General features: G+C 41.2%; 2 protein-coding genes across 2 annotated transcripts; one reads left to right on the plus strand and one right to left on the minus strand.

Moving 5' to 3' along the window:
- Positions 1-11,868: 11,868 nt before the first annotated feature.
- On the minus strand, positions 11,869-12,960 carry LOC149077935 (innexin inx2-like). The gene has a single exon (XM_089242082.1). It carries the CDS (start codon positions 12,958-12,960, stop codon positions 11,869-11,871), a length of 1,092 nt encoding a protein of 363 aa, XP_089098208.1.
- An 849-nt stretch (positions 12,961-13,809) lies between these two features.
- Rnf146 (Ring finger protein 146) lies at positions 13,810-22,785 on the plus strand. The gene is made up of 5 exons (XM_089241542.1): positions 13,810-13,928; positions 17,604-17,647; positions 20,418-20,581; positions 21,678-21,847; positions 22,272-22,785. The coding sequence occupies exons 2-5, from the start codon at positions 17,614-17,616 to the stop codon at positions 22,588-22,590; spliced, it is 687 nt and encodes a 228-aa protein (XP_089097668.1). The 5' UTR covers positions 13,810-13,928; positions 17,604-17,613; the 3' UTR covers positions 22,591-22,785.
- Positions 22,786-24,343: the final 1,558 nt, after the last annotated feature.

The following is a 24,343-nucleotide window of genomic DNA, read 5'->3' on the forward strand; positions in this document are numbered from 1 at the left end:
TTCATCCTCAAAACTCGTACAGGGTGGTTTCTGGTCACATTTTGAGAATTTTTAAAATTAGAACCATACCACTACGACGAACGGTTGATGAGATAAAGGCTGTAACAACACTCCAAGGAGAATCCATTGAATCTTAGAATGACCATAATATTACCAATAGGCAGAGGCGCAAGTAGTGGGGGGGGGGGGGGGGGGAAGCAGATGGATCTGGTGCCCCTTCGCAAAAGGAGGGCACAAATTTAACCATTTAACCTATTCTTCAGCATTAGGAGGGGGGTGCCTAAATGAGTAGTTGCCCCGGCTAACCAAGTATTGCGACCCTGCCAGTAGGTATCTTATTTCTGACGAATCACCGTTATATAATAAACTGAAGAGCCAAAAAAACTGGTACAGGCATGCGTATACAAATAAAGAGATATGGAACCAATCAGAGTACGGCGCTGCGGTCGGCAACGCCTATATAACACAACAAGTGTCTGGCGAAGTTGTTAGATCGGCTACTGCTGCTACAATGGCAGGTTATCGAGATTTAAGTGAGTTTGAACGTGGTGTTATAATTTTTGTGTTGTAAATTTAAATCTACGACATCGCTGCGGCCGGAAAAAGATCATGCAAGAACGGGACCGACGACGACTGACGAGAATCATTAAACGTGACAGACGTGCAACCCTTCCGCAAATTGCTGCAGATTTCAATGCTGGGCCATCAACAAGTGTCAGCGTGCGAACCATTAAACGAAACATCATCGATATGGGCTTTCGGAGCCGAAGGCCCATGAATCCATGGACCCTACATGTCAACAGGGAACTGTTCAAGCTGGTGGAGGTTCTGTGATGGTATGAGTATGACTGTGGCGTGTGCAAGTGGCGTGATATGGGACCCCTGATACGTCTAGATACGACTCTAACAGGTGCCAGGTACGTAAGCATCATGTCTGATCACCTGCACCCATTCATGTCCATTGTGCATTCCGACGGACTTGGACAATTTCAGCAGGACAATGCGACACCCCACACGTCCAGAATTGCTACGAAGTGGCTCCAGGTACACTCTGCTGATTTTAGACACTTCCGCTGGCCACCTAAATCCCCAGATATGAACATTATTGAACATATCAGGGATGCCTAGCAAAGTGCTGTTCAGAAGAGATCTCCACCCCCTCTTACTCCTACGGATTTATGGACAGCCCTGCAGGATTCATGGTGTCAATTAGCTCCAGCACTACTTCAGACATTAGTCGAGTCCATGCCACGTCGAGTTGCGGCACTACTGCGTGCTCGCGGGGGCCCTACACGATATTAGGCAGGTGGACCAGTTTTTTTGGCTCTTCAGTGTGTATTGGGTATTTTTTCTTTTAGATACATTGTCAAGTTTGTAATTTACACCTGGTAGCATTTCTTTTACTTCTATAGATTAAACTACATAGTTGATCTACTCATGTTGACCCACAAAAATCATGTTCTTCTTCTGTAGAACTTGTTTACTGCAGGGGACCCATCTGGACACTTCTGGCACCGGGATGTCAAGTGACAATTAGATCTGGTTCCGATTTTCAAGAGTAAATATGCAAATAGGTAGGTAAGAATTTTTAGCTAGGTAGTAGTGCCTCTTTCAGAAAAATTGTTTTGTATGTGGGTGTATGAAAATGTTAAAACAGCCCTGGGCATATTTTATGAAAATTGTGAAAAGCTAATCGAAAAACAGCAAAAAATAATGTGAAGTCTAGTTTGAAATATTATTAGGGTGACCATACGTCCCGTATTTCCCGGGACAGTCCCGGTATTTTCTGTTTTTTTGGCCGTCCCGACTTTTTGGCAAAAGTGTCCCGGTTTTTCCCGTATTTTACACGAAGCCTACTTGAATTTTTATTCTTTATTGAAGTCAAAGATTGACATTATTTTTCAACTCATAAATTATTTTACGATAATTACAACTATATATGAAAATATTAAACTCCCACATTTGTCTTGAACGTTTGTTTTTCGTAGAATACATTTTAAGCCACTGCAATTTGCAGCGATGCATCATTTCCCGCCATTGTGATTTTTACGTAATTTCAACAATATTTGGCAACTTTGTTTGGTTTTGGCGTTGTTTTTGGCGATGTCCCGTATTTTCCCGTATTTGGAATCCCAATGTCCCGTATTTATCTCGAGGAAATATGGTCAGCCTAAATATTATTAGTTTCTCATCTTTTGTGCCATCCTTATGATAATGATCTTCAACTATACCATCAAGTGTTCTTGAAATTTTAGGATCTTCTATAGGATGATCGATGTTGAAAAAAAATTGTACATTAAAAAAAACCATTTGATATCTTTTTGTGTTGCTCCTTTTGTACTGATGCCCTAAGCACGTGCTTATTTTGCTTAATGGTTAATCCCTGACAGTCAAGGATTCTTGAGCTATGGATCACCACTCAAACCTGATTCACAGGAGGTTCCGAGATGGGAAATCACTTACAGTCATTGATTCTTGAGCTATGGGTCACGACCCGCACTTGATTCGCAGGGGCCTCTGAGGTGGGTTGTACAAATTCACTTGCAGTTCTGTTATAATACACTAGCTATAAATACCCGGCGTTGCCCGGGTTTTCTTCAATGAGGTTTTTTTGGATCACGTGATATCTCCCTCTTTCTTTGAGGGACATGCAAACCGTGTCTAAGTTCACCAATATGGCAACTTCCTGCGCGACTCATGAAAGAAACAAATCTACATTTAAACAAAACGTAAAAATAAATACCTAAACTATATGAGTTTATGCAGTTGAATATCAAAAGACAATACGGCGACATTAATTTTCATGCTTGAGAAGATATAAATAAAAAGTTGAAATCAATGTTATTGCATGGATATCCATCTCGAAAGTAGGTCCGGCTAATTGCTTCGTATATCTCTAAGCGAACTCAATATTTCAGAAATAAGAGTATTTAATACAATTTTTAAAATTATTGATGTGACAGAAAATCCCACCAAATTTCCGCATTTCTACATTAAAATCGGCAATTTTAACACTGACTTCTATGAGGACCACCCTTTTCTTGACCCTCAAAGCAATACTGATTATGACGTCATTCAAAAAACCTCATTACTGGGAGTATTGAAAATATGGCAAACTATTATAAAGGCATAAATATTATACATACATTGGCAGCGATGAAGAAATGACAAACCATTGTAAAGGCATATACACGTCTTAAACGCATTGCTAGGGAACCACGGTAACCAAAGTAAAAGTTCGGAAATTGATTGTTGAGGCCCAAAAACCATTGTTGCCCGACAGTTTTTTGCCCATTTGGGGCCTTTGCCGAACTATTAAACTAACTGATTATTAAACTATTAAACTAACTGATTATTAAACTATTAAACTAACTGATTATTAAACTATTAAACTAACTGATTATTAAACTATTAAACTAACTGATTATTAAACTATTAAACTAACTGATTATTAAACTATTAAACTAACTGATTATTAAACTATTAAACTAACTGATTATTATTACTAACTGAACTATTAAACTAACTATTATACTAACTGCTCTGACGAACTATTAAAGTAGCCTATCATTCAAGTTGGGTCCCATTTGGTATATATGCAAAACTTGGTGACGATCGATCTAAAATTGTAGATTTGTATGGAGTACACACACACACACACACAGACAATCAATTTTATATATATAGAAGATATTTGTCCAGGGCCAGAACTTTTGAGAAGCAGGCCGAGGTTGCGACCCTGAGCGGAATTAACAAAGATCTTTCAATTGCAAACGTAGTATTGCCGCCCCCCTCCCCTACCACCCACTGTAAAATTCGACGTTTTTGTTCCTAAAATTTGATACCCGGTCAGTTGCCTTTTTCTGCTACGACAATTATGTGATGTTCTAAAGCAGTGGTTCCCAATGTGGGACCACGTGAGCCCCTTCTGATCCTGGGATATCCTTAGGGCGGCCACGGGTGAAAATCTGGTGAAAGTGGAGCCGAGCCAAGGAAGGTAGTTCTGAGGCTGGGGGTTCACACAGAGATTGGCTGTGAAGAAATAAAGCCTCCAAGAATCCAATAAAGCTATAGATCCGAGCCATCTTAACGTAAGGGGGGGGGGGGGCTCCTCCGGGCAAGACCTGGTCTCGTGCTCATAGGAGGCCAACATGATGAGATCTTCGAGAGTAAGTAGGCAAATATACGAGTATTTATTAAGGACTAATTAAACATCACTTTGGCAGAGGATAGCCCTTCATTCATACCCCCCCCCCCAAAGGAATAAAGGAGGATTTATTCCTCCTTTATTATTTATTAAATCCAATCAAAATGGATTTAGGCCCATTTCATTCACTGACTTGAGTCTTCAGGTTTAAGCGAGGGTGAAAGGGTGCGGTGCATCCGGGCGGCAGCTTAGGCTTTAGTGAGGCACCACATGGGGCGCAGATTGTACTCTTTCAGCATTAAAAGGGGACACCGAAATGTGTGCTTGCCCCAGCTGACCCCCCCCCCCCCCACTTTCCAGTTTATCATTTCCTGTGGCAATTGATCCCACTCGTTCAGCAACGCTGTTTTCATTCCCTGGATGGTTCCCGGAGGTGGGGGGGGGGGGGGTTGCGAATTGCAATTGCCCTCCCCAGAGCGTCCCAGACATGCTCTATAGCAGTGTTTCTCAACCGCCGGGCCGCGGCCCGGTACTGGGCCGTGACATCATTCATACCGGGCCGCGACTGATCTGCCGTTTCCTTTTCCCCCATTCACGTTCCGTTAATCCTGTGTTTGGCCAGGCCTTCCACTTACAAAAATGAATGAAACCAGGCCGCGGGCTTCCAAAGGTTGAGAACCACTGAACCACTGCTCTGTAGGGTTAAGGTCTGGAGGTCTGGCTGGCCAATCCATCCGGAGAATATCCTCACTCTCTAGAAAATCGTCGAGCAGAAGAGCTCTATGTGGCCTCGCGTTATCGTCCATTAAAATGAACTCAGGGCCAACTGAAAAGGCGAACATAGGGCTCTAACACCTCATCCCTATACCTCACACCAGTCACAGTGCCTCTTTCAAAGACATGGAGAGGTGAGGTATGCGGCCATCCAACATGATGCCTGCCCAGACCATTAAACCTCCTCCGCCATAATGGTCGATTTCGCGGACATTGGAGGGTAGGTAGCGGGTCCCTGGTTCTCTCCATATGAACGAGAATCGGTGCTTAGGCTGAACCGGGGCTCATCTGTGAAGAGAACGGTCGCCCATTGATCCATACTCCAATCTCTATGCTCCCTGCACCATGATAAACGGATTCTCCTGTCCGTAGAAGTGAGCGGGACGCAAACAGACAAACAGCAGGTCTTCTTGCAAACAACCCTCTCTCATGAAGTCTTTTGCAAACAGTCACCCTTGATACACGGGTTCCTGTGGCTGCATACAAGTCACGAGAGAGCTGAGAAGCTGTAGCACTCCTGTTACGCCTCACTATAATCGACAAATGGCGATCTTCTCTGGCCGTCGTGGCTCTTGGACGACCTTGCCCAGGCTTTCTCCCGATGGATTCGGTATCCTGGAACTGTTTCCTTAAGTTACACACGACGCTGGGCGTTAAATTGAACTCTCTACAAATCTGGATTTGAGATTGGCCTGCTTCTAGCCTCCCCACCTCATTCCATCATCTAAACGTTGGTGGTTACTCATTTTTACTGTTGCAATTTGAAATTAACCGATTGCTGCAAAAAAACACCAAGAAATTCGCCGAGTTGTGCTAGCGAACGAAATGCGTCTTAACTTACGCGCGCTTATAAAGCCTGTTTCCCTACTGGCTCCGCCTACACACACGTGTACGCTTACGTATTTGACGTACAAGATTTACATTTTTGTCTAGAAGCAGTGGTTTTACATTCAGTTCAGTTCTTTTCATGAAATTCGATAAAATATGCAAATTCTCTTAATTTATTTCACCAGTGTAGTAGAAGGAGCAGTGAAAGGGTGAATCTAGCTTCCGGGGCACCAGACCAGCCTTCCCTCTCCTAGTTGCGGCTATGCCCGTGACCTCCAGTGGAGCAAGCATGCAGGTGCTCTGAACTCGGGGGGGGGGGGGAGGCACGATGAATTTATCTTTGCACAAAACACCGGGGTTCCAAAATGCGTGCTTGCCCCGGCTAATAAAGTATCTAATTGCTGCCTTGATGATACCCCCCCCCCCCATATCTTCACCCATGCTAAAAAGGCTTAAATAATGGAGAGACAGTGAATCAAAGGCGAAAAATAATAAATAAATTAACCACTTTATGATCAAAGGACGCGATATTGCGTTCAAACGCCAGTGGATTGAGTTCAAACAAGTTCATTCTGTTTTCTTTCCTCTCGTCTGATCATCCTGAAGCTTGGTTTTGCAACTTTACAATTTTTCCTTTTGGTTTTTGTATACTCTGATAGCATGGGAGGAGATATGGGGGGGGGGAGGAAATGAGGGGGAATGCCCACCCCCCTTAGCGTCAAAGGTGGAGTCGACTGATGTAATGCATATGTGTGTATATGAATTGGCATCATCACATCGTACCCCCCAGACTTTCAAGTGTATCACTAGTTGAACTATGTCTGTGATAGTGATTTTTTTTCATCACATATGAGTATCTCTCTTATAAGAGTGAAACAGAGCAGGTTGGGTGAGGGTGAAAAGAAATTTTTAACTTTGTATATGTTCATTCTTATTACCTTATCTATTATACTTGTCTCTTACGCTTTTATTTGTAATTTTTTTCCTTCCCTTTTTCTCACGCGCGGTTAGGTTAGGACAAGGTTACTATATTTATTGCCGATTCGTCAAATAAAGAGCATCCCAAGTTCTTGCCAATTCGCTTGTAAGCGAAGGGGTTAAGTGATAGGAAGTTATATATAGGGAAAATTTTCAATCTTTCTCATGCGGAGATCACGGAGGAATTCTATATAATGTTACGAAAATTATGTAAGTCATTGATTATGTTTTATTATTATTGCACTTTTCACCCGTTAAATAATCGGTAACGCATTTTTATTGTAAACCCCCTCGGAATAACGCCAAGTTGGAACACTTGGCGACAGCTCCGATTCAGCAAAGTGATGATGCCAAAGCAGAATTGCAAAGATTTCACTCGAATCGTCAAGATCGTTCTAGAATAGTGATTCTCAACGTGGGCGTTAATGCCCCCTGGGGGTGGGGTGGGCGATAGAATGTTCCAGAGGAAGGTAGAAGCTACGGGTATAACATAGGAACCTATGGGTTAGATTGCGTTGGGGGGCGATGGGACAAAAAAGGTTGGGAAACTATGTTATAGAAGGTCTGCAATTTTCTGTAAAGCCCTCGGAATGCCGCCAAGTTGGAACATTTGGCGACAGCTCCGATTCAGCAACGTGATTATGCCAAATCAGAAACTGACATGACTCGAATCATCATGATCATTCTAGAAGGTTTGCATTTTTTTTTTTTTTTGTAAATCCCTCGAAATACCACCAGGTTGGAATGTTTGTAGACAGCTTCGATTCAGCAGTGATGATGCCAAACCAGAATTGCCAAGATGTTACTCGAATCGTCAAGATCGTCCTAGAAGGTCTGCATTTTATTATAAACACCGCGAAATACCGCCAAGTTGCAACGTTTGGCGACAGCTCCGATTCAGGAACTTCATTATGTCAATCCAGAAATGTGAAGATGTCACTCGAATCGTCATGATCATTCTAGAAGGTCTGCATTTTTCTAAAACCCCCCGAAACATGCCAAGTTGGAACGTTTGGCGGAAGCTTCGATTCAGCAACGTGATTATGCCAAACCAGAAATGTAAAGATGACACTCGAATCGTCAAGATCATTCAAGTATTACGTCAGCATCGATGGGGGGGGGGGGGAGTTCGGGTTTACTGACTTTTGATTGCAGAGAGAGGAGAGGGAGGTTTTGAATAATACTTACGTCATCAGCCACCATTTATAAAAATATGAGATATTCTTAATGCCATCTTACTGATTGTGCCAAAAATGTGAAGAACCTTTCGCTAGTTTGTGGGCACCTGAACTATCATTCTTCCTATTGATAAGTCCTCTATAGAACCACTTTAGTGATGTGTAAATATCCCGCTGATCCTTCAAATGAACTGGAAACGTGTCCGGGCCGCTCAAGTGTTCTAGAAATGTGTAGTAGGCTGCTTAAATGCTCTGGAACTGTGCCCGCTTCACTCAAATGATCTGTAAGTATGCCGCGGATCACTTATATAACCTGGGAGAATCTCCCTCGGGAAACTTGAGTGATGTAGTATTGCACGGCGGGCCGCTCAAGTGCTCGAAAACTGTGCCAGATAAGGGATATCTGCATGTGCCATAGACCGCTTGTGTTCTGGAAATGTGCCGTGGGTCCCTCAAGTGATCTGTAAATGCGTTGCGGGTCGCTTAACTGATCTGTGAACGTGCCTACTTTAGTGATCTGAAAATGTGTCACAGACCATTTAAATGCTCTGGAATTGTGCCACGGGTCATTTAAAAGATCTGTAAGAATGTGCCACTTAGTTTATTTTTACAAAATTAGGTTTGAGGTAGGCACATCAAATAACCTCGAGGGCCGCATTTGGCTCGTGAGCCATAAGTTTAGCATTTGTGGCTTAGAGGGTGGGTCGCAATGAATTTCTAAAAGAGAAATTTTATGTTCTTAGCCTCAAATAGCATTACTTATAACATTAATTAATAACATTAGCAAGTTAACAGAAAGTGATTATAACAACATAGATTATATACACAGGGCCGCAACTAGATATTTTGTCACCCGGGGCAAGCCGGCATTTTGGCTCCCCTTGTAATGTAGAAGTTAAAGGATGAATTCGGCACCCCCTTCTGGTTCAGCGCCCGGGGCACCAGACCCGGCTGCTCCCCTCCCACCCGCCTAATTGCGGCCCTGTATATAACAGTATTTTCTTCCGAAATTTTTGTTTTTAAATATTTTTTTCATCAAATTTATTTTAATCATCGGGATGGGGAGGGGGCATAGCAGGGCTCGTTGCACCCCCCCCCCCTCTCCCGCGTACGTATCTGATCCCAATATACTTTAGGTGGTGGGTGAATGAAGACGAGAATTTGCTGACAAGGGAGGGGGGGGGGGGTCAGAAATAGCTAAAAATCTGCTGGCGTAATACTTGAACGCCTTCTGAGTAGCGCTGCTGGAACGGAACTAAGTTGTGAAATTGTATCGGGAAGACATAACGCGTTATTTGTAGGTCACGTGTTCCGTCAAAATATCTGTATGTAAATACGAGTAAATAGCTGCTCTGAGAAATAAATCTGTGACATCTTGTATTTTGTTCCATCCTCTGCTCATTTCAAGGGCTTGTGTGAGACATTACATGGAACAATAATTTTGATGCCCGCTCTGACTCAACGTCTATGAAAAATAGCAGATAACTTATACCTATCGATACAGTTTGACCTTTAAGACCAAACATATTCCGCTTCCCTTCTCAATTTTACCTGCAGACAGGAAAACATTATCGGAAAAGGGAAACCTATTATAGAAGAGCTGCTTCCATCTGGTATTTAAAGAAAAGGAGGAAAACTCGTTTATATATCTTTGAAAACTAGATAGCAATAATCCCCATAGAGGAAATGCTAACCACGCCAGGTCACGTCCGTAAAGCTTACGGGAGAAACTTTCGTAAGTCAAGACCGACCATCAGTAACGCATATAAACGGATGATTTTAGGTGATGCTGATTCTGACGACTATTGAAAAAGTGACAAACCATTGTAAAGGCATATACACGTCTGAAACGCATTGCTAGGGAACCACGGTAACCAAAGTAAGCGTTCGGAAAGTGATTGTTGAGGCCCAAAAACCATTGTTGCCCGACTTGAGGGAACATACAAGGCAACCAATATGGCGACTCACGAAAGAAACAAATCTAAATTAAAGAAACATTAGAAATGAATTGTTTTTTTATTTTCATTTTTAATGAGAGCTAGATATTTCTGGACTGACTATATTTCCTCGAAAGAAATACGGGAAATCGGAATTCCAAATACGGGACATAGCCAACTATCGCCAAAAATGACTCCAAAAGAGTTGCCTAAATAAGCCGAACAAGGTTTATTGCAATTCTATCTGCAATAACTTTTTTGCTCCTTATTTGGTGCGCCCTCCCCCCTCCCCCTTCGCCAGCCTGGAACGAATCCGGTGTTATTTCCCGCTAAATGCATTTACCTAAAGGGAAAGCGCAAAATATCCTGTCCTAGCTCCAGGATATGAAGGATCTGAACATACTGTGGTGATGACGGCCCTGGCCTGTGGGGGGGGGGGGGGGGGGTGCGGTGAAAATCCCAACCGTAGGCAGTCCGACTTAACGCCACTGTGATGGTCGAGTGGTTATGGTGACGGACTCACGTCACCACGGCCTATGCCGAGCTTAAAACAGCTCTGCTTGGAAACAATATTGAACATTTTTAATACGGGGAAAAAAAAAATTCCCGAAACACGATAGCCTAATAGGGGTCATTAAAGTATTACGTCAGCAACGAGGGGGGGGGGGAAGGGAGTTTCGGATTCGCTGTCTTTTTGATGGCAAGAGGAGGTGGGTTTGAAGGTTGCTTACGTCATCAACCCCCCCTTGTTGGAACTATGAAATATTCTAAGGTGGGGAGGGGGGGGGGTCAAAAATGACTGAAAATCTGCTTGCGTAATACTTGAATGACCCCATACCTGAAAACCAGCAGGTTTTGTCCCTTTTCCCGTAGTCTCATCACCGGCTGGGCCAGACATTGATATAAGCCCTGCAAGCCGCATTAGCATATACGCCAACCAGGGCACGGCCCGGGAGCCCACACAATAAGATGTGGTCGAAATTTCCTAAAAATTATGTATGTAAAGTTACGCATGTTTAATTTCAGATATTTCTAGGCAAGTTACTGGTGCACCCTGAAACAAACCAGTTACAAACCCTGAAACAACAGCAAGGCTGTTCTTTGCGAAATATTAATGGTGTTTAATTTCGTCAGTAGATTAAAATTTAAAATTTTTTAATTTTATTTAATTTATATTTACATAATTTATATTTATAATTTTATTTATTAATAGTTTAAAATTTTGGAGGTACCCATTCGCCTTTTAAGGTAGGGCCGTCTTAAGAGCGTCATAGGCTCCTAGGGCCTAGTGATTTTTCGGAAGTCTCCCCTATCTGGAAATACCTCCTGCCTATTTAAACACTTGCTGCCAAAAATTTCACGCAGATTTTTTTTCTTAGGGCGCCAGAGTGGGCCCATGTGTTCAGATATCCCTACATGCCAGCTTTAGAAATTAGAAACCTAAAACATTTCTCACAATATACATCTACAATATTTTGCGGACCCCAACAGCTTCGAAATGGGAAACAAACCATTTTCCACAACACACATCTATAAAATTTTCGGGCCCCATCTGCCCAGCTTTAGAAATAAGAAACTTGTACTATTTCCCGCAACATAAATCTATAAAATTTTGGGAGCCCATTGTCCACACGGGCCCCACTTTAGAAATCCAAACCATTTCTCACAACGTACATTTGCAAAATTTTGGGGGGAGGGGAGCATTTGCCCTTACGGCCCTGCTTTAAAATAAGCAACTTTTTTTTTTTTTTTTACACAGCACACATTATGAAATAATCCCTATTTACATAACTTGAACGTGCTTTATTATAAATACGTTATATATACTACGGTCAACAGCAAACTACAATTTAGGCATAACAAACAATGGTTTCTACATAATAATGTCAAAATACACTAAGAAACCGGTTGAATTTTTAGACACTACATGAAATAGAAAAACACTTAGTAATAAACGTCTAAGTAGCACCGGTTACAATGAATTGTCGATGAATCGTCGACAGGCGCAAAACACGCTAATCAAAAATCAAACCTTTTCTTTCTGCCTCTTCCCTAACAGTCTCAACAGCTCCGCGGAAACGTCGCGGAAATTGTGACGGTCAAGATTCTTGGCCAGCAGATAGAAGAGAAACCAGTCGCTGACGTCGCACTTCCCGAGGATCGACTCGACGTCGCTGGCCTTCACCAGCCGGGCCTTGGCCCTCAGGAACAGGACCCTTGCCCTGGGCGTTATCAGCAGCATGACGTGCAGGATCAGGATGACGACCGACAGGAAGATCAGGAACATGAACCAGAACCACTCGAACAGGAAGATCTTCTCGTTCAGGACGTTGATGGGCAGGATGCACATGACGTCGTACAGCTCGACGTCGCCGGAATCGCCGAACATGCGGAACTGGCACTTGGCGACGCGCGGGAATCGGTTCATCATCGGGTCGTACTGGACGGACATCAGCCAGCCGGAGAACGTGTAAACCTTGGCCCCGTACGTCGTGAACTCCCCGCCGAAGAAAGCGTCCAGCATGTAGAACTGCCCGACGACATTAACGAGGTTCAGAAACTCGCACAGGAGGAAGTGCGCGACGTACATCTTGTGGTTACCCAGGCAGGTTTCCAGATACCCGGCGAGCATCTTGATCTGGTGCTCTCTCTTGTCCTGGTCCATCACGGGGTTGTTCAGCTCCAGGACGATGGTCTTCAGCCTGCGTCCCTCAAGGCTCTTCCACAGGTGCCGCGGGACGTAGAAGAGAGCCGCCTGCAGGAGCAGCACCAGCCCGACGTACTGGTAGTAGGCGTGGTACGTGCTCTGTTCCCTCGGGGTGTGCTTGGCTACTCCAGGGTACGGTATCTCCTGTCCGATCCTCTTCTCCCAGGCACCGACGACGCTGAAAGTCGAGTGGACCCAGCAGAAGGAGTTCATGACCTTCTCCGGGACGGACTTATCGCTGCCCGGGAAACAGCTTATCGGTTCCATTATGATCTGCTTCGTCGTGACGAACATGCTGAACAGCAACAGCACGCAGGACGTGTACTTGTAGTGAAGCCGGAATATGTTGTTGTCGATGACGACGAAGTCACCCTTGATTAATCCTTTCACGGAGTCGACCACGTTAAACATCGTGTCTTCTGGACTGGATGGCGACTTCAGTTTCTGGTGTCTTCTGCGGGCGGAAATGCGGTATTGCCACCAAAAATTATCGAAATTCTTCTGTTATTTACTCAGTGATGGTAACACTCGTGGGTAATTTCCCCTATTCGTGGAGAAAAATTTGCACAAAATTGGTCCGTTTGGAAATTTTGAGAGTCCAACAAGCAAAAAAATTTTTGAAAAGAAAAAAAAATAAAAATAAATAAATGCAATTTTTAATACTTTCCCAGTGTAAAATACCTGACTATATAATTCTTCTGATAGATGGCAGCACATTTTTCGGAATGCTTGCGGGAAGGGGATTTTACCATGTATTTAAACCGGGTTTTCCTAGGAATAGGTGTTTCGAGCAGCGTGAACCGAATTAGACTGTTTCGCTCCCACAGAAACGTGTTACATAGTCACGCTACGTGTTTGTGTTTTCCTAGCGAGGCGCATCAGATCAGTGCGGCTATATAAAGTATATGGCTTTGGCATCAGCTACTCTGTCGTCTGCATGCTCCGGTTTGCTGGTTTTGGGTCTGCTGCAGACGCAAGTCACAAGAGTGAAGAGAATATCGGCAAAGCCGCGGCGCACGACGCATTTGACTCCTCCAGAAGCAGTCGGCCAATCACGCCCGACGTAAATCGCTGTCGTGAGGCGTATTGCGCTCTGTAGGAAAACAGTCATACTGCTTTTCTTACTGGTGAGTGGACGGCGTGTCGCGCTGGGCGAATCACGTTGCGCGCGACACAGGAAACCTGCTCCTAGGAAAACCCGGCTTTACTGCTGTCACCTCGCGGTGATTTTGTGAAACGTGTATATTAAAATTACGTACTGTAAAGCTGGCAACGATCAATTGGAGATTATTGCTGACAATTCGTTGTTGTGTTTGTTTACATAATTCGAAATACATTCAACGGTTATTTGAAGTTGTATTATAATCGAGAGATAACAAGTAGTTATATAATCATTATTTAATTACCACCTAATTATAATTTCTTTGATTGAAATTTTCACTACTGGTGGGACCATAGTTAGTTGTCATTGGTACCTTATTGTATAACCTTTCACACTGTTTTCATTGTCATGCCGTTGATTCATGGACCATGTCCAGGGCCGTCTTAAGTTCGTGGGCCTATCCGGACATGGCCACCCCAGGGCCTCGTAATGAGATTTGGGTACTATGATTTTCGATATGTCAAAAATTGGTGAGCCCTTCAATAACTGCCCTTCCAGCTAGGTAGCTCCCCAGAACATCATTTTTAATGAAAACTGGATTGCCATCAGTATTTATCAATTGATGAATTATACACATTTTCTTAGTTTATATATTAACTTTGGGTTTGTTAACTTGAGAAAATACAGTGATCTCTCACCTATGCCTGGGTTCAAGGGAACAAAATAAAATTATGCATTAGTGAATGGTAGTCTAATTATAAATGGCCATAATTATCAAACAAAAGAAAAAGTTTGTCAACATGTCAATGACGCTAAATCATAAGGATCAATAGATAGGGACATAGAGAGGATCACTATATCGGGGCTGGAATTTCGGACATTGCTGGCTACTTTGGGCTTTGACAGTAACATAACCGAACTTATGGTCAGAATTTTAACTGTAAGGGTAAGAAGGATAGAACTCGCAGAAGCAAGCAACTTTCACTGTGTAGTGTGGGGTCTGAAAGCAAGCCGCGAGAGGGCACCTGCTTAGTGAAAATGTAGTAAACATGGTAAAGGCAAATAATAAAAGACAAAGAATCAGTATTATTGGAAACCTTACAACAAATGCTCAAGTGAGTCGTCACATCGGCAATAAAGTGAATTGTGTACGTGTCGGAAGATGCGTGGCATTTCACGAATGTCTGCAGCTGCCATGCTAATTCGGTTAACAAGGTCCACTTTTGATTCGATGGGTGTCGCGTAAATGGCTCTTTTTTAGCTGTCCTCAGAGAAAAGAAATCCAGGCATGACAAATCGGGAGATCTGGGAAGCTAAGAGACTGGCCCTGCCAATCTATCTGTTCGGAAAGGCAACATCCATGTAGTTCCGTACAATACTGCATAAGGAAATGTGCTGCCGCTCTGTCGTACTGGAACCACATAATTGCTCGAAGAGTTGCTGGTACATTTTGTAGTAAATCAGGCTGCAGCTGAATGGTGGGTTTTGCAAAAGGGGAACAGATGCAGTATTGTCCGCCACGACTTTGGCAATTTTTTTCTCCGCAATAAGAAATAGTTGCCAAGACCGGCAGAATGGGGTTCTGGGTTGCCGTGTTTTCTAGAATTTTCCATTTCAGATGGCGCTCGCTTCGCAAAACAGGTTTTTTCTTTTGTTAACCGCATCTCTTGGTTTGTTGGTTCATTTTCTGTTTCTCTCATTGCGTCACTTGGATTATTAATCTTTCAACTGGTCAGGTTGTACCGTTCCCTTTATATTATTTTTTCATTCATTATTTCATTTACCCATTGTCATGCCTTCTTTGTTTAGCGTAGTTAAGAAATATCAGGATAAAATTTGTAAAGACCTCAATCTAACATTTTCTTATGGTAGGGCAACGTTGGGGAAAAAGGGAGGGGGCAACATAGTGTTTTATTTATCTTACCTGTGCCGAAATAAGCCCCTTTTCTTAGAATTCTTGAGAGAATCATGGCTCATTAGGTCAGAAATGCTTTGCAGTAAATGCAACTGTGCCATGAGGGTTGTCCCGAAAAAAAACTTTCCGATGGTGACTTTCTGATTGGGAATGCACAGTTAGGAGTTGTGGAACCCAGAAGTCAGGTGCAGGTCGTGGTTCACTTGCAACAAGTTGAATCTCTATGAGGTATCGCTGCTCACCTATTCCTTTGTGTGAGGTGAAAGCTCCAGTAGGATAGCAGAGGAGTATTTTTTTTCATCTCACACCTTGGCCGACTGGCGGCAATTCGTTCATGAAATTATTCTAAATCATATTGAGCTCAAGTCGGAAAAAATAAGCGGCACAGGGAAGATAGTAGAGATAGATGAATCAGAGTTTGGGAAGAGGAACTCCTCCAGAGATCACAGGGTGGAGGGGCAGTGGGTTTTTGGTGGCAGAGAGGGGCTCAGGGAAGATGTTTCTAGTAGCCGTTCACGATAGGTCCGCGGCTACTCTCGTAGGTGTTATCGAGGCGTGGATAGAAAGGCAACGTGTGACGTTTCTTCCACTCCAGAGATAGCGTCTACTCTCTTCCCGACCACCCACATTGAATGGTGGAAGTTGTTTGTCTTGACGAGTTCTCTCTCCATCACTGCTTACTGTTCTGACCATCAGTTTAGTTACACCATGTATAATTGATTAGGCTTTTTTCATATTGTGGAATAAATATAGTGATCTCTCACTTAAAAGACTATTTTCTGCACACTCCCGGTCAAATATATAGCGTGCTAATGCTATTTACTTATATGTCTCTCACTAAAATGTATTTTATCCTTGTTTCTTGTTATAGTGCCCCCTCCCCCCAATGTCATGCCAAACCTGCTTAGCGGCAGAAATGTTCGGTGAACAAATCTTCCATATAGCCTACAGGTTTGGTCTAGAACTCCGCTGACAAACTTCTAGGAGTGGTCATACACATCAAGATAAATAACTTTTGCAATGGAACCTTAGGTTGGAATACATTTATTCAATTGTAAAACTAAGTTCTGAAACAGCCCCACAGACGTTGCGGATATCAGAGAAAATAAAAAATTAACAATGTGTAACAGGGTTGACAAGCTGTTCATAGTAGGCATCTGAGGGTACTGTTGTACAACTGACACCAGTGAATGAAGGAATGGTGTACCTGCATGCAGAGGCCCTGGTGTCGAGTTAATCTTTCAGCAGCAACAAGAATCGCAGCAAAAAGTTCTTTCACTGCTTTTGATCGTGTGTCGTAGATTAATGATTTAAGGTGTCCCATTTCAGAAAAGTAGTCTACTGGTCTGGGGGAGCATGTAGGCTGTGTGTCACAGGTCCACTATGACCAACCTATCACCCTGGATATGTTGCTGCTTGCTTGGCTGTTCTACAGTTGCCAATGTAATTTTTGGACTAAATAATCGTGTTTCCATCCAACTAAATCCACGAGTGGAGATAGGGGAAGGGGATCATAAAAGGAGAGCCTCATCAATCATATCGATTTATTTATGCTCTGCATATATATATATTCTCTGCATATTTATGCTCTGCATATATATATATTCTCTGCATATTTATGCTCTTTCCCCCCCCCCCCCCAACACTCTTAAAGGCGGCTGCACCCTACTCTTACATTTGTGGTCCCAGATCATGTCAGAGTAGGGCGTAGCAGCCTCCAAAACTCTCTATCTCGGCTTATGACTTTATATCACATACCCAATATATTCAATGATAAGAACGAATACTCACAATTTTCTCAACCAACATCGTTCTCACTAATATCAATGCAGTCTATACCCAACACCATTCTTTACAACTTAAACCACTATTCACATGAGCAATCATTATTAATTTAACTTGTTGGGATTGGTCATTTATACAGAGTACCCCTATTTTGTCTGCGATACACTTGTTTTATTAAATGCTTGGTTACGTTTTATTGAGTGGGGAACTCAAGCTTCAAAATCAACTATATCCATTTTTATATCTTTACAGGTAGTGTATTATGTCGGAGGAAGATCCAGGAGAGGACTGCTCAGGTGAGTCTAAAAATTATGTTAAATGATTATGGCGTAAGAGAAACATCCTAAGATCTATATGAACATCAGTTTCAAAACATTATCGCTGTGAAGTTGTAGTATCATGACCTTTTGTATTGCTTTGGTTCCAATTTCTGGTGGCTGAAGAGCTACAGAGTCAACTGCACAACTGAAGTAAGATTTTCATGGGGTTTAGTGCAGGGCTTGAGAAATTCAGAAAAAATCTAAGCGCCAAACCAAATATTTTTGGACCCAAGCTTTTTTTCTTTTGCCCAATTTTAGGTGCCAATACAAAATTTTTTGGATTTTCTCAGATCGAATTGAATTCGTTTTGTGAGGATAAAGCAATAAGTTTCACTTTTGTCTGAGCACTCGCTCAGTCTACCAAATCTACTACTGTAGTCTATTAAATTGCGGGGTTGTTGTTTATTCAAATATTTTTATCGCTTGGAAAATATCTTGAAATGATACAGTGCGAGGGAATTTATGGATTTTGATCATATAATGTTGCATGAATTTAAATGAAATTATCGCTTGATTGTTCAAGGTAGTATATTGAATAAGATAACCCTTCACATAATACCTTTTTCCCTTAATTTGCCAGTAGGCCTATCTTATGTCAAGCATTTGCAGACCTGCCAACTTTACAGATTTAGCAATAATTACAGGGCTTTTGGATTATGAATTTATGTTGACAGTTTTCAATTGAAGCGTTCGGCTGAACAGTGGTCCATGTCATTTTCTTAAACTTCAGTGGAGATTCAATAAATTAAAAAATCATCGCCCTATTGGTTTCTGGTGGAATTTACTTCAGGAATGCATAATGAATGTCTTATGAAACACTATTATGTAAAAAAGAAACTGATTTTAAAAAAATGAAGAGGAGTTTGCTGTTTTCCACTGCCATTGTTTCGTTTCTTTAGAAAGCAACTCCCCCCCCCCCCCCATTTTCATGAAGAAGCTTTTGCAATATCTCATCACCTGAACCACAGCACCTTGTATGAACGGTGGTCAAGTTGCAAAAAATCAGGATCTATGTACCGGGAAATACAGGACGTCGCTAGTTCTTTACAAAATTCCTAATTGTGATGGGATGGAAATTTTGGGCTTCTTTAAATTTGTTAATTAGAATGATTTCTGGAAAAATGCTTTTAATGTTGAAACATAACAAAAATCTCCAGAAAGTATCATCTTTGTTGTGTGTAAAGTGTGTGTTATCGTAATTGTTTGTAGTTTTTTATTTTATTTCTATAGCATGTTTTATTGTCATGTGTGTTGTGTAAGTGGATAATAATGCACCTAACATCGCCCAGCCCTTAACTGAAGCAATGGCTAAAATTGACGATTGACGGTAGTGCCTGGGCAGTGTACGGTAAAAAAAAATATTCAAAGAACAGACCTGTCAACTCTCCGGATTTAGGCGGGAGGAACTCCGGATTTTTGTAGAAAATTAGATTTTCCATGAGCTTTCACATTGTCATGACGTCAATAGCTGCCGTTGTCAGTAGGGAAAACACCCATAGAGGACAGCCGGGATCATTTCCATCAAGCATCCCTAAAAAAAGTCTTGGTGACCACATTTAAGCAACTGGAAAAGGCGTGACTTTATTTACATAGCGTTTATCGGCAATCATTTACCAGGGGCATGACCTTGGTTGCCGAAATTCCTGTGTAATCGTTATTGTATTCCATTAACAGCCGTGCGGTAAACACAAGTTTTTTTGTCAGTAGCTTTGTATTTTGAAGTTTTTTAAATTGTTTCCTCCGATTAAATATGTCTTCAGAAAGAAAATATAAAACTGCTTTTAAGAGTTCATATACCCAAGATTATCAATCGCTGATAACATCCATGTTAAAGGAAACACTTATGTTTTATGAACAGTATATGTAGATGTGATTTCTCTATTTTCTGCATGAAAAGACTGACATTGAATTATATTCTGCTCTGAGGGGGGGGGGGGAAATGGAACTTTTTCTTAATTGATAAAATTTTTATTTTGATTGAGTCTATGAGTGCCGGGGAGAGGGCACCCCCCCTTCGGGAGAATCTCTGGATTTCTGGATTCCGAAAGTTGGTACGTCTGAAAGAAGCATTGTTGAAAAAAATTTGCATTCCTTTAGAAAATAATTGTACAACAAATAACACAGGAATGTCTCGTAAAGTGTGGGTAAATATCGTCACCCTTATATGTCTCATTTTATGGTGGTTCTTATTATGGACATAAAAAGAAATTTGGCGTGCAAAAGTGCATTTGTAAATACAAATGAATTACCTTTTGTAAATACAAATGAATTACCTTTTGTAAATACAAATGAATTACCTTTTGTAAATACAAATGAATTACCTTTTGTAAATACAAATGAATTACCTTTTGTAAATACAAATGAATTACCTTTTGTAAATACAAATGAATTACCTTTTGTAAATACAAATGACAATTGAATAACCAACATTAGTTGACTTAAAATTGCAATTTTGGGTCAACTAACGTCGGTTGTTCAATTGTATCCGAAAGTGCATTTGCCAGATATGTAAGTAAATTGCAGGATTTTCGTTAAGAAAGTTACAAGAATGTAACCTTCTGAAGGTTGGCAGGTTTGCGTTTGTTTCAATTTCATTTGACGTTGGCAAACATATTTTTCCTTTGCTACAACTATTTTTCAGTATGTTTTTAGTATATCTTGAGATTTGGTTAAACTTTTGTGATATCTGAGAGGAAAATAAATATATAGCACATATTTATTATTTTCATTATTATTTTTGAACAAGGTGCGTCCGAAGAGAAGATACAAGCAGAGAAGGAATGCATCGAATGTGCCGTTTGCCTCCAGCCATGTATTCAACCAGTTCAGCTGCCGTGCAAGCATATTTTCTGCTACCTTTGTGTTAAGGGCGCCACTCATCAAAGCAAGCGATGTGCTATGTGCAGACAAGTATCTGATTGTTCTACACTCATAATTTTTTGTTGAATTCAGGAATTCACCTGATAAGGTTTTCGTGGCCGTTATCAATTAAGAAAAGAAGGCCTCCGGGGGGGGGGGGCAAAGTCCCATTGTTAGTATGAGTTGGTTTTAATTCCAGAACACCAGCAGTTGGCACCATCCAGGAGGTGTCATAACTGGATAGGCCACTAAATTCAAAGATTTGTTGCCAAGACTTCAACCGCTGACTGACCAACGATCACAGTCTGTGCCTATACTTTTTCAGCCTGTCAGGCGCTGCTTCTTCTCAGTTCTTAATGCATGGGCCCACCCGGGCACGGCCTGAAGCCCTTAAGAGAAGAGGGGCCTCACAAAAATTAGATGTGGTTGAAATGTTCTAGGATTAACCAGGTAAGGCCACCGAAAAACCACTTGGCCCGGGGGGCCCATGATACTCTTGAGATGGCCCTGCTTCTTCTGATTTAGCAGAAAATAAATCTTCAAATTTAGTATCAAGTTACATCACCTTATAATGCTAACCGCCGCTATTGGGAAACATTGAGTAAAATGAACTCGTATCACTGACTGCCCAGAGAACTTCTCTTCCAATTTAATCTCTCATTAATTTTTATTAAAAAATGAATCATTGCTGAATGAAAAAAAGGAGGGATGAAGATCCGTCAAAAGAGTCCCATCTTTGTTGTAGAATAATGGTAGGTGACTCCGAACTCCTCTCCCATAATCCTTTGTGCCATGAAAACTACCGTAAGCTCCTTTGTCAGCCATCTTGAACCAACCACTTCCGTTCAACCTACGTAACCAGTGACGACTTCCAAATAGAAGAGAGGGAGTACCAGCATAAACTGAACGGCATGTAAACGGATTGTAGCGAAAATTCCTGTTACGGGTAACTACCCGGGATATTTTATTGCACATGTAAACGGGGCTTATGAGTTCATCATGTTGAAGAAGGTATAAGTGGGGGTGTTTGCAATGTGTGTAAATGATGTATACAATGTGTATGAAATTTTGCTTGTTTCAGTTCATTCATGAAAGTATTTTGCCAATAACAGATTTTGTAAACTCGATTTTTTTCCCCTTAAAATAGGAAATTCCGGCAAATTATTTGGATAATCCTTGCTTGATAGCCGTGGAAAAATCTACTATTGCATTTGAAGGCTCCTACCAATGGTTTTACGAAGGCAAGAGTGGTTGGTGGCAGTATGACGAAAGGACAAGCACAGAAATTGAGGCAGCTTATAAAGCAAAGAAAAACCAGTAAGATTTTCCTCTTAAAAAATTTCTGTACAAATAGATGGAGACTATATTTTCTTTTTCTTTATCTTTTCATTTAAGAAAAAACTTATTTTTTGTCTGAAATACAGCGTAACCTTGATTATCCGACATAATTAAGGCGAGGCTAAATTGAAATTTCTGTATGATTGAAATATGCGTCGATTTTCATGAAAGTCTGTGGATTATTGCCATATACAGTACAGTGAAACTCCTCTTCTGCAGACACCGGTGGGGCAGAAAAAAGAAAAAAAGAAATGACAGTAAAAGAGGGGTGACCATAGAGGGGGAGGGATCATTCCTATCGAAACGTTTACAATAATTGCAGGCCACCATTCTTTCCCGCAAAAGTGAATCCATGGAAAATTAGTCACTATATTGAAACCTTTGAATTTTATATTTCCAAAAGGTGTGAGGTTCTCATCGCCGGCTTTCTTTATGTGATTGACTTCGAGAACAACATCCAGTACAGGCGGTGTGATCCTTTCCGTCGCAGGAGAATCAAGAGAGATCTGATCACGGCTCCGAAGAAAGGAGTTGCAGGCATAAGGATGCCATCGAGCGACGACTCTGCATCTAATCTCCAGTGCCTTGAGCTCATGGACAAGGACGACGATACCAACGGCGGCGGCAACGCTTGCTGTTCCACATCTGCGTCAACGGGTGATGCTGTTTCAACAAACAAGGGGGACACTCTCGGTCCAGATGCTCCTGTAAAGCATCAGTAGATCTCTTACCATTCATGTCTCTTAAATTATATTATTATTCCAGATTGAAGGAAAACTTGTAAATATTATGTTGACTTTTATTCGTTCAAATGTTTTGTTCATCAAAGTGTTATTTAGATTATTTAGAGAAAACTGATGCATATGTTGGCAATAAGAAATCCTTGTACAGGAAATAAATATTTTTTATATAGAAAACTGAAAACAGAGCACTTTATTCTTGCTAATGGATTCAACATGGCTACCAATCCTCAGTGAAACATCCGAAACAATCTTCTAACATTGCAAAAGTTATTTTGATTGTTCGGCTGTTGTGATTGATGAATATTTCTTGATGTTTCGCCCTCTCAAGTGGTGTGTGAAAGGCGACTCACGAACGTGCCTTGCACTCGAGTGGTTGAAATGCAGGGCTCCCACTCACCCTACTTTTTTGTCCTACTTTCTCAGTTTTGTCCTACTTTTTACCAAATGCTATTGACAAAATTTGTGTAATTGATTTTAATTGAGCAGGAAATTATTGATATATTGCCAAATATTACAAATGTTGGAGAATGCAATTAATGATTCTGCCAAAGCAGAAATTGTATCATTTTTAAGGTAATTTGGGGGGGGGTGCATGTGGGCCATTTGATTTATTAATTTTTCATTTGCTTAGTTTGAGGGTTGGACAAGTATAGTAGTCATTAAAAACTTCTGTCTGGATGGAAAAATAATTTTATATTTATTACTTCATGGTCTTGGACAGTAACTTTCATCATTCAAAATTATGGTGCAAATAGGTGAAACAACAGTTTGCATTTCAAAGCAGTTAAATACATAAGCCTATTCTAGGTTTGGTGATTCTGATGCTACCCAGGTTTGGTGATTCTGATGCTACCCAATAGCGTTCAGTTGTCTTCTGTATTTTTAAGGCATGAAGAGGCGTAAACAATATTTACAATGCTCAGCAAAGAGCTAGAAATGGAAGTGCTTCATTTGTCAAAAATGATCACACTGGCATTGAACAGTAAAATGTGATCGAAACAGTAAAATTTAAAAAATGATGAACAACGCAGTAAAGCTATCTGGTTCTCTTGCCTTATTTACGTTGGATCTTGTAATTTATACATTTTGCATTGTGCTTTTGAAAGTAGTCTCGAAGGTGTGTCATTCTTAAAAAACATACGTCTTCGAAATTTGCTGTGCCTTGTCGAAGAGAGTTGACGAGCTCTGCACTTTGGAAGACTCCAAAAAAGAATGTAATATATATGAGGAGAGACAGCAAAAAATTATCTGTTGTTGCTAGTGCACTGTTTTGACTAAAAATTGGTTTTGTAACCAAGTTATTTGTAATTTTATTTTGGCTTGACTGAAATAGAGCTAGGGGGAAAAAAAAGTTAATTCAAAATTAAAACAATGTTTTTAAATTATTTGAATTTTTTTTTTTTGCAAAAAAAATTTTTTTTAGGGATTTTTTCCCATGATTATGTTGTATAAGGGGGTTACGCTCCCCCCATCCTACTTTTTAGTCCTGCGTTTTCTTACTTTTTCTCATTTCTTGAGTGAGAGCCCTGGAAATGTCTAAAATGTTTTCAATCGCATGTGCAAAAATAATATAATTTGTGCTGTGCTATAATGCAGCATTTCTCAACCTATTGTCTGTGGACCAGTAGTGGTCTGTGAAGATTTCATTGGTGGTCTGCCGACAGATGGCAATTCAATTCTAACTGAATGAAAAAATTATCCATTAGTTGTAATTGATATTAGTGTTATCCAC

The sequence above is a fragment of the Pholcus phalangioides genome, unplaced genomic scaffold (assembly GCF_987345545.1).
Source record: "Pholcus phalangioides strain wild (caught in Gottingen) unplaced genomic scaffold, Ppha-v1.0 ptg000014l_1, whole genome shotgun sequence".
Lineage (NCBI taxonomy): Eukaryota > Metazoa > Arthropoda > Arachnida > Araneae > Pholcidae > Pholcus > Pholcus phalangioides.